At 50.3% G+C, this 16803-nt stretch overlaps 1 protein-coding gene and 1 pseudogene across 1 annotated transcript; one reads left to right on the top strand and one right to left on the bottom strand.

Annotated features, from left to right (window-relative positions):
• Positions 1-10593: 10593 nt before the first annotated feature.
• Positions 10594-14743, bottom strand: LOC103085030 (thimet oligopeptidase-like). The gene is given in 9 exon segments (XM_082931433.1): positions 10594-10674; positions 10887-11023; positions 11657-11792; positions 11898-12041; positions 13111-13333; positions 13413-13727; positions 13729-13771; positions 13972-14272; positions 14456-14743. Coding segments are annotated over 9 exon segments (1668 nt in total).
• A 53-nt stretch (positions 14744-14796) lies between these two features.
• Positions 14797-16803, top strand: part of LOC103085314 (serine/arginine-rich splicing factor 3 pseudogene) — a 3558-nt pseudogene continuing 1551 nt past the window's right edge.

Consider the following 16803-nt stretch of genomic DNA (forward strand, 5'->3'; position numbering starts at 1 on the left):
CTGTGCAGAGCACACGCTGGGCGGCTAGTATGCACAAACTCTGTGTGGGCAAGCCATTAGCAGCATTATTTTAGGCATATCTTTTTATGTCAGAAGATCATTCGACCCAAGTAGGCAGAGGAACTTAGAGGAACTGAGCCTAGCGGCCACAAAACCACCCAAGAACTTCTGTCATAGTCCAGGCAAAATGTAATATGGATGAAGAAGCAAATTTAGGAGGAGGCCAAAATCTACAAGCTGGACCCACTGGATTGAAGACATAAAGAAAGTTCAGTGAAGGAACTCTTAAGAGAATGGGCTCTGCAATAAATCTTTCTTAAATTCAATGTAAAATATTAGGCAAAATTAAGTACAGTGGCCTTTAAGATCCCTTCCAGCTATAATTTCTTTTGATTTCTACATTATTACTCTGGTTAAGTAAAGTCCCTTCTGAAGTACAGAACAGTTCCTACACCTGAATGGGATGCAAAGAATAATCTGACTTCTCTTCACCAGGGGATGAGTTGAACTGTCCTTGCAGGAGAGATAACAGATGGTGTGAACCCCAGATCCTAGAAAAGGTGCCTGGCACACAATAAGTATTCAGCTTTTTGAAAACAAATGAACAATCATTTCCTCTCCTAGATCGTCACACCCTTCCTCTGCTGGCTACTTTCTCACAGCTTATAAACACCCTCAAATATACCCACTTAAAAAACTCTCAGACCTATGATTCTCTGTATCATCTTGTGGGTAACCTAAGTATCTCCCATGCCTTCAAACACCTGTCCTCCCAAAAAGCCCAGATCTGTACCTTAGGCCCAGGCCCATCTACCAGGCCCCTCTAAAGCACTGAAGATGAAGTAAGATCCTCTCCCCACCCCCAATCCCTTCCTACTGAGCTCTGTAACTCACACAAAGATGCAGCTATCACCCACGCTTGCTACCCTCCCTTTTCTAACTGGTCACTAGGCCCCACCCATCTGTCTAGGATCTCCAAAATCCAGTCCAACCTTTTATAACTTAAGTGGGACCCTTAGATTACAATTCCCCCTGCACCCAATCAACTGCCTTCCACATGGAGGTCTGAGAGAGCCTCTAAACCAGAAGTCCATCTCACTGTTCTTCAGTGTTTCCCACAGCCTTCAGGATAAACATCTAAACTTCTGACAGGACAAACAAGGCCCCGTTCTGTTGGGCCCCACTAGGTTTCCAGTATCAACTCTCATTTCTTTCCCAAACCCTGAGTTCTAGTCCTGTACCTTAGTTTTGCCAAATTTTCTTATATTTCTCAAACTCTGACACACACTTCTCCCTCCTCCTACCCTAGGAGCTTCTACATATCCTTAGAAAGGATGGCAACTCCTCCAAGAAGCCTACCCTGAACTTTCCCTTCCAAGATTCTGTGCTCTGCAAAGGGGAAAGGTGGGGGGGGGGAGGGATAAATTAGGAATTTGGGATTAACATATACACATATATATACGACTATATATAAAATAGGTAATCAACAAGGACCTACGGCATAGCACAGGGAACTCTACTCCATACCCTATAACAACCTGTATGGGAAAAGAATCTGAAAAAGAATGGATATATGTAAAACTGAATCACTTTGCTCTATACCTAAAACTAACACAATGTTGTAAATCAACTATCCTCCAATATAAAATAAAATTTAAATTAAAAAAAAGATTCTGTGCTCTGTAGCACCAGAACTCACTTCTTCCAGAGCACTGACTACTGTGCTTGTGTTTACCTGCCGCTCAGTAGAAGAGAAGATTACCTAGGGCAGAAGCATCATCTCCAGCAGCCCTTGGTTCTGACAACTCATTCAAGTGCCAGGATACTTTACACACATAACCTGCTAAATTAATTCTAAGAACCCACAGAAAGAGTGGTTTTTAATGTTATTTTACAAGTGTGGGGATTGCAGTTCAAAAGTAACCTTCCCAGGCCACAGAGAGCATAAACCCTGGAATTCAAACCCTAAGCTGCCTTCACACCAGTGCTCTTTCCACTACATGATATGACTATTGAAAAGAGATTATTTTTTCCTGAGCCCTGTTTTAATGGAAAGGAAATGAAGTAGGGATATATCCATTTCCTAATCTCTCTGGTGTGTACCAGACAAAGTCATTCAACAGACCAGGTAACATCTGTGGAACAATTAACGATGCTCCAAACTGTGCCAAGTGTTCTACATTGTAGAGCCTACAAGCATGAACACAGTGCATCCTTTTAACCGCCACAGAGACTGGGTCCTGTTAAGCCCATGCTACAGATGAGAACACTGAGACCTAGAAGCCTTAAGGCACTCGGCCAGGGTCACCGAGCTGGCAGGAGTCCTAGGCCGCATGCCCTGCCTGGTGCACGCACACCCGGGCACTGGGCACCGGTTCTAGTGTCCACCCTCCACCTTGTACCATCTAAAACTCCCACACGACAGCCCCTGGAAGCGGAAAGTACAAACCTGTCTCGCCAAGCCGTGGCTGGAAGAAGCTCTGGATACAGATCAGGGGCAGAGGGTGCTCAGGATCGGCGCCCAGTCCACACCGTGGAGGCAGTCGGCATTAACTCCAGCAGGCCCTCCCGCAGGGAAGCGCGCACGGCGGGCAGAGGCACCGAGCCCTGCAGCACTCACAGGTCCTCAGAGCGCGAGAAGAAGTCGGCCGCGCTCTCCCGGTGCAGCTTCACCGAATGATCATGGCCCGAGCGCGGGCTCGGGGACGCTGCCTGCGGACACGATGCCCACACCCGCTTGGGGGCCCCGGGTCGCCTCCCGGCCCCTCGGGCACCTACCGCCTGGCAGCTGTGGCCCCGCATCGTGCGCAGGACCGGGGTCGCAGCCAGAAGACATAGGGCCACGGACCCCAGCTACACTGGCCCCTCCATGCCGCGTTCCCCTGCCCCCGCATCGCCGGCTGTTGGCACGGGCCTCAACGCCCTCAGCGCCGCGGGGCTGCGCTTTAAGCCTCTGGGCGGGTCCGTGGGGGCGGGGCTCGAGGACGTCTGCCCGCAGCCCCGCCTCCCAAGGGGACCCGGCCTGAGGAGCAGGGGCGGGAGCTTCGAGACTAGGGCAGCGCGAAAGGTAGGAGGTGTGGATAATTTGCTGTTTCCAAAAAGCGTTTGCTGACTCATCCGAACAAAAGTGAGACCTGGTTGCATCAACGCATTTTAAAAGTAGTTAAACTCCCGGTAAATGTCTGGGCTTGCTCCGCTCAGGAGAGAGGGTGCACTCTGTGAGGGACACATGAAAGTCTGAGTGAATGTCTGCCTGTGGTCCGTTACCTGGTGCACGGGTGTGTGAATTTCTGCAGAGAGCTCTTAATTTCTGTAGTTTCTGCTGACGACACAGTGGTTGGCAAATGCTGACGTGTTCCATGCGTTCAGGACATGATCGTGGTTACTAATAATCACTTTGTTTTGTACTGACACCTCCACAGAGAATTTACTACAGAATATCCACTTTACAGAAGAGAAACTGAGGCATGGGAAGTGAAGTGACTAAGTAAGAGGAAGGACTCAGACAATTGGTGTTAGTAAATTAACCCTGCAAGGAGGCCGTTAGCCTGCCGTGGCTCTAGTGATGCGGCCGCCTACATAAACCAACCAGAATCTAAGCCTGTCAACGCCTCAGGGTGACGAACACCGCTGAGGACAACCAGTCACAAACCACCAACTAGGCTTTAAAGCTATAACAAGTCAGTCATTTCCTTGCTTTGCTTCTGCCCTTTCAAAATAAAAATCTCTGCAGCTCCTGTGGCTGGAGTGCTCCTCACCACTTCCACTTCGGTGATGCCTGAATTGAATCTATTTTTGCACACATAAAGTGTTAAAATTTTAAATATGCCTCAGTTTGTCTTTTAACATTGGCCATAGAAGTTGGATTTGTGTCCAGTTTCTAGAACAGTGGTCGTCCTCTGGTCAGGCCTTAGGCGTTACGTGTACACCGTTCCTCTTCTACCACCACCTTCTGGATACCTCCACCCACTACCAGCTCCTGCACATCAGATCCCCTAGATGTGGTCAGCAATGGCTTTTACATGCAGCGTGGTCACATTATAACATCACAGACACTCCTCTGTCCTCCAGCCAGCGTGTGAAGTGAACCATGACCATTCCTGTTGAAGAGCCTGCTGTAACCACTTTCCCAAACACAGCCACTCCCCAGCTGACCCTGGGTAACCACTCTTCTGAACTTGGTCTCCATCACTGCCATGGATGTCTTTCTATATAGGCAACATTTTTAAGTATTCTTAAACAGCATATAGTATTGTACTACGTTTTCTCTTGTTACTTGCTTTATTTAGTGTTATCTTTGCTTGGTTCATCCATGCTGACACGCAAAGATCTGTGTAGTTCATGTACTTTCCTTGCTATGTAGGATTCCCATGTAGGGAAATACAATAATTTATATATGTATTTTCCTGTTGATGGACATTTAAATTGTTTCCAATTTTCAGTGTGATTTCTGCTTGAAAAAAATTTTATATAAGTTTTAAAGGTTACTTTACATTTACAGTTATTGCAAAAGTTCAGCTATATTCCCTGTGTTCTACAATACATCCTTGAGCCTATCGTACACCCAGTAGTTTATATCTCTCAGTTCCCCAACCCTGTATTGCCCTCTCCTCCCCCTCCGCACTGGCAACCATGAGTTTGTTCTCTATATCTGTGAGTCTCCTTCTTTTTTATTATATTCAGTAGTTTTCTGTATTTTTTAGATTCCATATATAGGTGATATCCTACGGTATTTGTTTTTGCTTGACTTATTTCATTTAGCATAATGCCCTCCAAGTCCATCTATTTTGCTGCAAATGGCAAAATTTCATTCTATTTTTATGGCTGCGTAGTATGCCATCGGTTATATGTACCACATCTTCTTTATCCATTCATCTCTTGATGACACTTAGGTTGCTTCCATATCTTGGCAATTGTAAATACTGCTGCTGCAAACATTGGGGTGCATGTATCTTTTCAAATTAGTGTTTTTGGTTTTTTCGGATATATACCCAGGAGTGGAGTTGCGGGGTCATATGGTAGTTCTAGTTTTAGTTTTTTGAGAACCCTCCATACTGTTTTCCACAGTGGCTGCACCAATTTACATTCCTACCAACTGTACCAGCATTCCCTTTTCTCTACATCCTTGCCCACATTTGTTGTTTGTGCTCTTCTTGATGATAGCCATTCCAACAGGAGTGAGGTGATACCTCAGTGTAGTTTTGATTTGCATTTCCTTGATGATTAGCAGTGTCGAGTATCTTTTCATGTGCTTGTTGGCCATCTGCATTTCCTCTTTGGAAAAATGTCGATTCAGTTCTTCTGCCCATGTTTTAATCAGGTTGTGAGTTTTTTTGATGTTGAGTTTTATGAGCTGTTTCTATATGCTGGCTATTAATCCCTTATTGGTCCTATCCATTGCAAATATTTTCTCCTATTCAGTAGGTTGTCTTTTCATTTTGTTGATTGTTTCCTTTGCTTGCAAAAGCTGTTAAGTTTCATTAGGTCCCATTTGTTTATTTTTGCTTTTATTTTCTTTACTTGAGGAGGTGGATCCAAAAAAATATTGCTGTGGTTTATGTCAAAGAGTGTTCTGCCTATGTTATCTTCTAGGAGTTTTATAGTACCCAGTCTTACATTTATCTCTTTAATCCATTTTGAGTTTATTTTTGTATATGGTGTTAGAGAATGTCCTAATTTCATTCTTTCACATGTAGCTGTCTGGTTTTTCTGGCACCACTTATTGAAGGGACTGTCTTTTCTTCATTGCATAATCTTGCCCTCTTTGTCATATATTGGTATAAGTACGTGGGTTTACTTCTGGGCTTTCTGTCCTGTTCCATTGATCTATATGTCTGTTTTTGTGCCAGGATCATACTGTTTTGATACCTGTAGCTTTGTAGTATAGTCTGGAGTCAGACAGCATGGTTCCTCCAGCTCTGTTCTTCTTTCTCAAGGTTGCTTTAACTATTCGGTGTCTTTGGTTCTTCCACGCAAATTCAAAAATTTTTTGGTTCTACTTCTGTGAAAAGTGCCATTGGCATTTTGATAAGGATTGCATTGAATCTGTAGATTGCCTTGGGTAGTACGGTCATGTTAACAGTATTGATTCTTCCAATCCAAGAACATGGAATATCTTTCCATCTGTTTGTGTTACCTTCAATTTCTTTTATGAGTGTCTTATAGTTTTTGGAGTTCAGGTCTTTTGCCTCCTTAGGTAGGTTTTTTCCTAGGTATTTTATTCTTTGTGATGCAATGGTATGTGGGATTGTTTCCTTAATTTCTCTTTCTGATAGTTAATTGTTAGTGTTTAGAAGTTCCACAGAGTTCTGAGTGTTAATTTTGTACCCTGCAACTTTACCAAATTCATTGTTGAGCTCTAGTAGTTTTCTGGTGGCTCTTTGGGATTTTCTTTGTGTAGTATCATGGCATCTGCAAATAGGGACAGTTTAACTTCTTCCTTTCCAATTTGGATTCCTTATATTTCTTTTTCTTCTCTGATTGCTGCAGCTGGGACTTCCAAATCTATGCTGAATGTAAGTGGTGAGAGTGGGAATCCTTGTCAGTATGATTGCCGTGTCACTACATCCATCTTTTTTAGTCTCCAGCATCACTTAATGCAGTTGTCTCCTGTCTAATTAAAGCTCCCTCTTCTGCGTTTTCCATCAAGCCACTTGATTTTTTTTATCCCTCTCTACTTCCTTCTTCTCAGTCTCAGTCTTGGGTGTCTCTTGCTTTTACCCAGTTTCAGTGTACGTGTTCTTTAGGTTGCCATCCTCGGCGTCCACCCCTTCGGACATTTCACGGTTTCTCTGGGTGATCTTATTTCCTGTTCAGGCTTAATTTCCCCCTCCAGGGTGATGTCTTCTAACAAAGATGACTCTCTTCATACATCAAACTGCCTCCTGGAAGGCTGCATATTTTTCATTGTTCTCAGCATCAGATCTGTGTTCCTCAGCTTGGCATATAAGCTTCTTCACGATTGGACTACCTCTTTTGTCTTCCTTTTGGCTACGTTCCTTCCTGAATGTCTTCTCTAGGCATGTGGACCAGCTTGTAGTTTCTGATGTTCTATCATTCTTGCCCTGGCCTTTACAGATGCTGCTTCTTAACTTAAGACCCTCCTCTTCTGCTTGCTCTTCAGTGAGCTGACATCCGCTTGTTTCCCAGCCTCAGGTTGGGGTCCAGCTTCCCTGGGAGGCCTGCTTTCCCTAACCCTCATCTCTCCTCCCCTGCTTGTTTAGTGCCTCACTACTCTGCTCCCTGACATCCCTCTATCATAATACTTACTGTCTCCAGCGATAAGCATCTTTTTAGATAGTTTTCCTTCCATAGACTCTAAGCCCTTTGAAGGCAGGCACTGTGTCTCATTCATCCTTATATTCCCTATGCCTAGCACAGTGTTGGTATAGAGGAAGTGCTGATTAATGACTCCTGGAACTTTCTCGTCTATTCTCCATATGAGTCATTACTAGCACCTTGTGGCTACTGCCCACAGATGAAGCTCAGGGAAGCTTTATCATATTAATTAATCATGTAACAGATTAACTTAAAATGTGCTTTCCTCGAGCTTCCCTATTTTCTGTCTGGCACTCAAGGCTTGCCTGATCATCTCTTCCCTCCTTACATTGAATTATGTCTTAATAGTGGCTTTGGTTCTCCTTTCAGCATCCGGTGTGTTCTAGCTTCCCTGAACATGGTGAACAAAAGCTGCCTCCCCACAGCACCTCTAGGACCCTCTGACAAGCCAGGTGTGTGCCTGGCCGAAGACAAGATGCCTGGGCTTCCCTGCCGATACCTGAGCTGGGAGGGACATGGCTACCTGGCAGCACAGGACACGGGCTCTCCTCCTTCCGGGCTCTGGTGAGTGTAAGTTTGACTAGAATACAGTTTATCATTTTACCTCTGATTCCCTGTAGTTGACTGCTGGTCCATCATGACAACATTATACCCAGACTGCCAAGCCATTTTACCTTCCCATGGAACCTCACTGCAGATGCATTCTGCTCATCTCTAACATTCATCTTCTCTGGACCTGCTTTCAGAGCAATGTGTTTTGTTAGATACAGTCACAGCTATGACAACAACATAGGCTGTCTTATTTTAACTGACATGTGGTCCCCATTTCTTTTTTCTACTCCCTTACTTATGGCCATTAACAATGACTCTTTCTCCACTCTTTTCATGTCCCACTAGACTCTGTTGTGTGTCCTTGCTCTCTCACCTGAAGAGGATACCTCTTATTTCACCAAGAAAGTAAGTGTTTCAGACACAAACTTCCTCATCTTCCTTCTGCTGACTCTGGCTGCCTTCCAATCCATGTTCCATGATGCAGACACCACCATCACCTCTTCAAATACTTCTGTGACTTTCCATTGCTCTTAAGATAAAGACAAACCTCCTCACTGTGGTCTAAAATGTGGAGTCACAGGCTGGCTTCCGGTGGAGAACTGTTGCCGTTCTGTAAGATAAGGAGCTTGCTTCAGAATGTAAATCATATGTCCACTAGATATGCTGTTTAGTTTAACAGGCAAGACTTTCTTGGTGAAAGAAGCAGTGTTGACTTGCATTCTAGAGCAGGCTTCTCATCTTGCTGTGCACTGGCACTCTGGGTGCGCTAGTCTGCAAGGCAGGGCATCCCCTAGGCAGGATGGAGCATGATCTCTGCAGCCTCGTCTTGCACCTCCTTCCTTTCATTCTCAATCATCCAGCCCACAGTGGCCTCCTTTCAGGCCTGCATACTTACAACGGCACATTGCCCATGCTGCCCCTCTGTGTGGAATGTCCTATTTAGTTTGCAACTGATTGATGCCTCCTCATCCTTCTCATCTCTTCTCATGTGTCACTTTGTCAAGAAAGTATCCCCTTACCTACTCAACTCATCACATCCCCCTACCGTAGTTCACATAACACCACATACCTCTTGCTTATAGCCTTCATCACATTTTACATCCAGTTTTAGATAGGTGTTTACCATATGGTCCGTGAGGAAGAGATCATGACTGTTTTGCTTACTCTTGATTCCCAGCGACTAGCACAGTTACTGATAACCCTTGTTAAATGGAGAAATGAATGTATCCAATCAATGGTGAAGCCCTGACAGTTTTTCTTTCTAGTGTCTCTCATACTCCTCCCTTCCATCTGTGTTGCCATTACTTCGGTTCTACCATTTATTATTTTACAGCTGGATTACGATGATTGCTTCGGAGAATAGCATGTCTTTCTATCTTCCTCCCTGCAACCTCTCTTACACCTCCCAAGGTTCTTGGGTTATGCCATTGCCCTCTTCCAAACCGTCCATGGCACCCATTGTCAACACAATACAGCCAAACTCTTAAGATTGACATTCAAGACCTTCCATAATTTGGCTTTAATTTCACTTTCTAGACTTTTAAAAAAAGAACTGGGTCTAATTATCTCTGCATCTTTGCTCCCTTTCATATCTACCTCTGACATTAATTGTTTTTTTCTATTCAATCTATTTTACACCTCCTTCTCTGGGAAGACTTCACTGAGAATCCAAGCAATTTCTGGATCCCTTCTCTCCCCTGAACTTGTAAACAGTTTAACAAGACATATGTGGAACTTCCATAAGGCATCTACATCTTATCTCCCTCTCTGGTATCTAACCTCCCTGAAAATGGGGGTACATCTCTGTGTTCTGTGCAGTTTTCAGCACAGTACTATACACATAGTAACTATTTGGTAAATGAACAAATAAGTGAATGAGTCACCATGAGAAGGGTATTCTCTCATTCCTTCTCTCTTTTTCCACTTTCAAGTTTCTCTAGTTAGTTTCCTTAGATAAAAGGTTTCTTTGTAGCTACACAGTGTCCAGGTTCACAGAATGTTGTAAATAGCTGCTAAGAGCATCCCTCCACTACTTGAGAATAGCTTGCTCTACCCTCTCAAGTGGAGAGAGCAGGATTCAATATTTATTAAGTGCCTTTGTTCACTTGGCATTTAGAGGCACTAGGGGCATTAGTGCTCTACACTCAGTGAAATGCCTGTTTTGTTAGTAATTTTCCTTTGTGAAAAACAGTTATCCACAAAGATGTTTTGTTCCATTTTCCCATCATTTTAGGTTGATAAAAAGCATTTTAACTATGTAGAAACAGAAAGTGAATAAAAAGAACTTTGCATTACACTTAATAAAAGTTTAGGGAGATCTTTGTGGTACATTAGTGAAGTTATTTGGGGATACTTTAGCCATGTACATTGTGTTGGAGAGGCACCAAGAATTCTCAAAGTTTGAGGACACAATTGCCTTACATGTAGGCATGGTGGCAGCCATGTACATAGCAGTGATTTGGAGGATGTTGTATTAGTCAGCTCTTGCTGTGATAATGCTTTGGAACAAATCTCCCCAAAACTCAGTTACATAAATAAGAATTTATTTTTCTTGGACCTATGGGCTAGCTGCAGTGGCTCTCTTTTAGACCTCTAGATGGCTGGTATTGCTCCATGTTTTGGGTCAGTTTGAGGTCTGTCCCACACATCTTACTGTGGAGCCCAACTGTGAGGCTGCAGCTCCCAGGCCCTGTCTTCTCTCAAAGTTCACTGAAACATAAGAGGTGAGCCCAACCACAAAAGACCACTTAAGGCCTCTGCGACTCATTTAAGGCCATCATGTCTGCCCTTGGCATCCTTGGAACCCCCTGGACTCAGGATGCAGCTTCTGTAGTCCATGGGAACCTGCGGAGAGGGGGCGGGGTTGCAGGAGGGTGGAACTCCACCTTCACTGAGGGTGTGGGTGTGGCCACCTCTATTGTGACTGAACGAAGGGCAGGGGAGCAGGGGGTCCAGGGCAGGGCCCTCAGAGCCCAGCAGGCCCAGGGGGGTGGCACAACATCTAGGCCCAGGCCAAAGAGCTCCTTCTTGGTCTGCGCAGCAGGCCGGCCTCTCACCTTGCCAATCAGGACGCCCTCCTACTTGAAGTGTGTGTGGAACATGTCTGCAGAGTACACCTCGCTGCACAAATAGCGATAGGACTGGGTGTCATAGCTTCCTGCCAGGCGGCCAAAGGTCGCAGGCAGGTGGGTCACTGGGACACATGTGGAGAGGCTCCTGCCCGGCACCCTGGCCGCTCAGTGCCCCTGCCCCAGAGCTGGGGTGGGGGCCTCAAAGCAGCCTTGTCTGAGTCCCCTGCCACTAGAGAGGGTATTGGCTCAACACTTCTAGAAAACGGGGACCTTGCTGGCAGTTCAGTGGTGGGGCACAAATAAATCTTTGCCGACTTTCTGCTGAAGCTCACGAGGGTTCACTCCTAAGCCTCTTACAAGGTCAGCTGCTGAGGCTGCGAGAGATGAGTCAGGGCTCGCCCTCCACCACGGGGAGATCGCTGGTTAAAGCGCTCACGAGGGAGTGAACCGCGTGTCTGCACCGACACGCATGGGCAAACCTCGTCGATGCGTTCTGTCCGGGATGTGAAGCCCTCTCCTGCCTCTTCCAGGCTCTCTAGAAAGCACGTGCAGAGCCTCCCACCCCACCCTCGGACTCTGCGGGCCACAGCTGAAGGGACCAGCAAAGAAACCGTGGCAGGAAGAGGCCAGAGGTCAGCAGGCCTAGGCCGGAGCCCGTCAGTCGGTCCCCCTTCACACACCACCAGACGATCCTCTTGACCTGGGCAGTAGCCGCCAACTGATCACTAACGTGGGCCCGGTGCACGCTTGGCTACCTGGCGTGGCTGGGAACCCCAGGATCTCCTGGCAGTGGCGGGCATTCTCCTGGGCAGGGTCTGCGGGCGTCTGCGTGTGCAGGGCCTGAACCACCTTGGCCAGGATGATCTGGCGCAGGTTAAAGAGGCCTGGGGGGTGGGAGGAAGGAGACAGGGGGCTGGCACCATGTCCAGGCCGTGCTTTCCAGCCTGGCAGACCGGAAGCCCCCTTCCCTTCCCTCAGTCCGGCCGCATCTGGGATGGCCTGCTGGGACTTGATGAGCTTGTCCAGCAGCTCCTGAGGGACGGTGCTGCCCATGCCCCACCAAGACTGGCAGCAGCACCAGGGCCTCACAGGGCACGGTGCCCCCGGCCCCAGAGCCTTCCCTCTGGTTCTCATCACCGGCTGTCACCAGACTTCCATGCAACGTTCTTTTCTTTTCTCTTGTCTTCTTTACGTCCCTCAGCCATGCAATGCGGTGAAGCCCTGACACTCGCTGCCACGTCGATACACCCTGAGAACACGATGCTCAGCGAGAGAAGTCATACACAGAAGGACACACAGGGCATGACCCCACTGAGGAGAAACGTCCAGAGCAGGTAGATCCACAGAGTCAGCGAGTGGGTTCCTGGCTGTCGGGGGCTGGCGAGGGGATGGAGTGATAGAGGGCGTGAGGGACATTTTCAGGGTGATGGAAATGGTCCAAAGCAGTAGTGACGTCTGTACAGCTCAGTAAACTGTCCCCACGCGCCCTGGTGCAGCTTGTGAGAGTGTCGCTCTCAGGATGAAGGGCTGACCACAGGAAGACTGAACGAGCAGTGGGTCCTGGGCCCAGACGCTCAGCTGGCGCCCCCCACGTGGGGAAGTCACTGGGACTTGCTGAGCTTCCACGGAGACTGGCAGCAGCCCCAGAGCTCACAGGGCACTGCACCCCCGGCCCCAGAGCCTTCCCTCTGGTTCTCATCACCGGCTGTCAGCAGACTTGCAGGCAACGTTCCTTTCTTTTCTTTTGTCTTTTTTTAATTTTGCGGTACGTGGGCCTCTCACTGCTGTGGCCTCTCCCGTTGCGGAGCACAGGCTCCAGACGTGCAGGCTCAGCGGCCACGGCTCACGGGCCCAGCCACTCCGCGGCATGTGGGATCTTCCCAGACCGGGGCACGAACCCGCGTCCCCTGCATCGTCAGACGGACTCCCAACCACTGCGCCACCAGGGAAGCCCTTCTTTTGTCTTTTTTAAAGGCAACTCTTGAGTACATGTATTTAACATGCAGGGAACCAGCCCTGACACCTTGATCTGGGTCTTCCAGCCTCTAGAGCCTCGAGGACATCCATTTCCATTGTTTATGCGCCCAGTGCCTGGGGTTTGATGATGGAAGCTGACACCGAGGGCGTTACCACGTGCGGGGTGATGTCAGTGAAAGAATCCCATGGCGAGGGTCTGCCTGAGGACCATGCGTGCCCGGGCCCTCCCCACCCGCTGCCTGCAGCCCTGCGCCTGGGAGAAGAGCTGGTGCATTGCGTGCCCGAAGTCGTGGAAGTTGGTCTCCCGCTCATCATGCTGCAGCAGGGAGGGTAGGTTGGGCGTAGGCTTGGTGAGGTTGGCCACCATGGCCACGATGGCGATCTGGCAGCTCCCATCGTGCTGTAGGCAGTCCTGCTGCAGGCCGAAGCAGGCCGCGTGCCCTGACTTCCCCTCCCTGAGGAGGGACATGGGTGGGGCCCCACTTCCACAGAGGAGCCCCAGCCCACGGCCGACAGGTTCCCCCACGCACGCACCGAGGATAGAGGTCAGGTAGAACTTGCTGATGGATGACCTTGCCCGATGCCGCGTCCCAGACCGTTGAGAGCCTCACATCTTCATGACACATGTTGGTGCCCTCCTCCAGGTGGAAGGTCAGCCCCAGCAGCTCCTGGGAGATGCCCAGCAGCCCGCATGTGACCACCTGCATGGGGAAGGACTCATTGAGCAGGTACTGGTCCACGTGGTAGCGCGTCTCCTCCCCCTGGTTCATGTAGTAGCGCAGGTCCCAGGCGTTGATGGGGCCGTCAAAGTGCAGGCCCCGCCTCTGGCACTCGGCTCCAGGATCACGGCCGCTCCTGCTCCCTGAGGGGCTTCAGCTTCTGGGCCAGCTCACCTGCGGGCAGAGGGGAGAGGCTCGGCTACATCCCTGGGGCGGGCCCCCAGCCACCCCTTACCCCACGCCCCTCGAGGCAGAATGAAGGGTCTGGGAAGGCGACCCCCAAGGGCTGACACAGTGTGGTCTCAGGCAACACCACATCTGGTCAAGGTCCGCCTGACCCCTGTCCCCACTGGGACTCGGGGAAGAGGTGTTACCTAGGACACTGGCCACCACCTGGCTGGTCTTGTCCATGTTCATCTCCAGCACGGAGTCGGCACGCGTGCGGAACCCCAGCAGGTAGGACTTCAGGGCCTGCAGCCTCACCAGATCCCTGAGGATCATGCAGTTCTCCTGGAACCCAGAGACGGAAGGCGCTGGGGACCGTGGGCCACGCCCTCCCCGCAGGACCTGGGCCAGGTCTCTGCAGGCGGGCAGGGCTCCCAGGTGACTGGCCGGCACAGCCAATCCCCCTCCCTCCTCCTCCTGGCCCAGATTTCTAGACACTTTGGTGCTGTCCTAACACGTGGTCTTTATTAACACAGGTCCTTTTGGAACCAGAAACGGCATGAATGTGATGGGCTCTAAGGCCAAGAGCAGGAAGAAATGCAGCCAGGCTCTCCAGGAGCCACCAAGGGGCCTCCGTGGGCTCAACAAGACAAACACGGCTGCCGTGCAGACAGTAGCTCATCCCCACGGCACCTGAACACCCAGCTCGTGGACAGTGAGACACCTGTTGCTGGAGGTGGCCCATGGCTCACTGATGAGGCCCAGCCCCAGGTGTACGCCACCTTCTCTGGGGTCACCTCTCCGGTCTGCAGTGGGGTTCTCCTGGGAGCCCCCAGTCACCACAGGACCAGCGTGGTCTGTCTGTAGCCCAAGAAGGTGGGGACACAAGACGGTCCCCCGTGCCCCCCACATCACCCGCGAGGCCGAGCGAGCACCAGTGGTGTCTGCGAGGAAGATGAAGGGCTCATGCACAGCCCCCATCTACAGAAGCACAGACTGCAGCCACATGTGCTATGGAACAAACAAAAGTGTCCATGCAGGACCCGATATCTGAATGTCAAGGCCATGCCCGGGCCACACTGAGAAGGTCCATCCCCCATGCAAGCCACAGAGAGGGGATGGGGGGGGCCATCTGCGATTCTGAGCTCATCGGGCATCACCCCACAGGGAGAGGGAGAGGGAGAGAGGTAGACAGAAGTACAGAGGGAGAGAGAGAGAGAGGGAGGGAGAGATGTCTCTCCCTTCCCTGGGGGTTCTCTAGTGCAGCCAAGGCTGAAAACCACTGCATTTTGGGAGATGGGTCCCCGTGGAAGAGTTAAATAGTAGCTCATGGCATTATCGACACGTATTTAAAAGGCCCCAAATCTTGGGGAGTCAAGGAGGGGAGAGTCGGGTGCCTAGTAAACGAGGAGAGATTGGGCATCAGAGGAGGTGCCTGTGCAGCCTGCGCCCAAGGTCCCGCAGACTTCATCTCCCAGTGGTGGTCCTGGGCTGGAAGTCAGTGGGGAGGTCAGGCTGTCCAAGCATCAACGTTGACTTCAGGGCTGATCTAAAAGGCGCCTGGTGTTTGTTGAAGCAGAAAAAAGAGAAAGCAGTAGGGAAAATCTCTTTCACACTCTCCCTCCTCCCTCTCCCCCTCCCTCTCCCCTCCCTCTCCCTCCTCCCCGTCCCTCTCCCCGCTCCCTCTCCACCTCCGTCTCCCCCTAACTCTCCCCCCTCCCTCTCCCCCTCCCTCTCTCTCCTGCCTCTCCCCCGTCGTTCTCCCGCCTCCCCTCCCTCCTCCCACCTCCCTTGTCCCTCTTCCCTCTCCCTCTCTCCCTTCCTCTCTCCCTGTCCCTGTTTCACTGTTCCGCACGCTCTCCCTCTACCTTTTCCCTCTCCCTCTCCCTCCACCTCCTTCCCTCTCTGGAGAGGGAAGGAGGTGTAGGGACATGGAGAGAGAGCAGGAGGGGGGGGGAGAGGGAGAGAGGGATAGAGGGAGGGAGCGAAAGACGTCTCTCCTTCCCTCCCTCTATCCCTCTCTCCCTCCCTCTCTTCCTCTCCCTCCCTCCTTCTCCTCTCTCTCCCTCTCCCTCCATCTCTCCCTCTACCTCCGTCTCTCCATCTCCCTCACTCTCTCCCAGAGAGGGAGAGATGGAGGGAGAGGCAGAGATAAGGGAGAGGGAGAGATGGAGGGAGAGGCAGAGATAAGGGAGAGGGAGAGATGGAGGGAGAGGGTGAGGGAGGGAGAGGAAGAGAGGGAGAGAGATATGGAGAGGAGGGGGGGAGAGGGAGAGGGAACGAGGTCTCTTCCTCCCTCCCTCTCCCTCTGTCCTCCTTCTCTCCCTCTCCCTCCCTCTCTCCCTGTCCCTGTTTTCTGGTTCCACTCTCCCTCTCCCTGTTTCCCTCTCCCTCTCCCTCCACCTCCTTCCCTCTCTGGAGAGGGAAGGTGGTGATGGGAAAGGGAGAGAGAGCAGGAGAGGGAGGGGGGAGAGGGAGAGAGAGGGGGGAGAGGGAGAGAGGGATAGAGGGATGGAGCGAAGACGTCTCTCCCTCCCTCCCTCTCCCTCCCTCCTTCTCCTCCCTCTGCCTCTCCCACCAACTCTCCCTCTCCCTCCTTGTCTCCATCTCCCTCACTCCTTCCCAGATAGGGAGAGATGGAGGGTGAGGCAGAGATAAGGGAGAGGGAGAGAGGGAGAGGGAGAGATGGAGGGACAGGGAGAGAGGAAGAGAGAGAGGGACAGAGGGAGAGAGAGATAGAGAGGGAGAAAGAGTGAGGGAGAGACGGAGAGGGAAACTGGTCTCTTCCTCCCTCCCTCTCCCTCTCTCCTCCGTCTCTCCCTCTCCTTCCCTCACCCTTTCCCTTCCTCTCTCCCTCTCCCTCCCTCTGTCACTCCTTCTCCCTCCATCTCTCCCTCGCCCTCACTCCCTCCCAGAGAGGGAGAGATGGAGGGAGTGGCAGAGACAAGGGAGCAGGAGAGAGGGAGTGGGAGAACGGAACAGGGAAACAGGGACAGGGAGAGAGAGAGAGGGAGAGGGATGGAGGAAGAGACCTCTTTCCC

This window comes from Lipotes vexillifer, unplaced genomic scaffold (assembly GCF_000442215.2).
Source record: "Lipotes vexillifer unplaced genomic scaffold, Lipotes_vexillifer_v1.1 scaffold466, whole genome shotgun sequence".
NCBI classification, from domain to species: domain Eukaryota; kingdom Metazoa; phylum Chordata; class Mammalia; order Artiodactyla; family Lipotidae; genus Lipotes; species Lipotes vexillifer.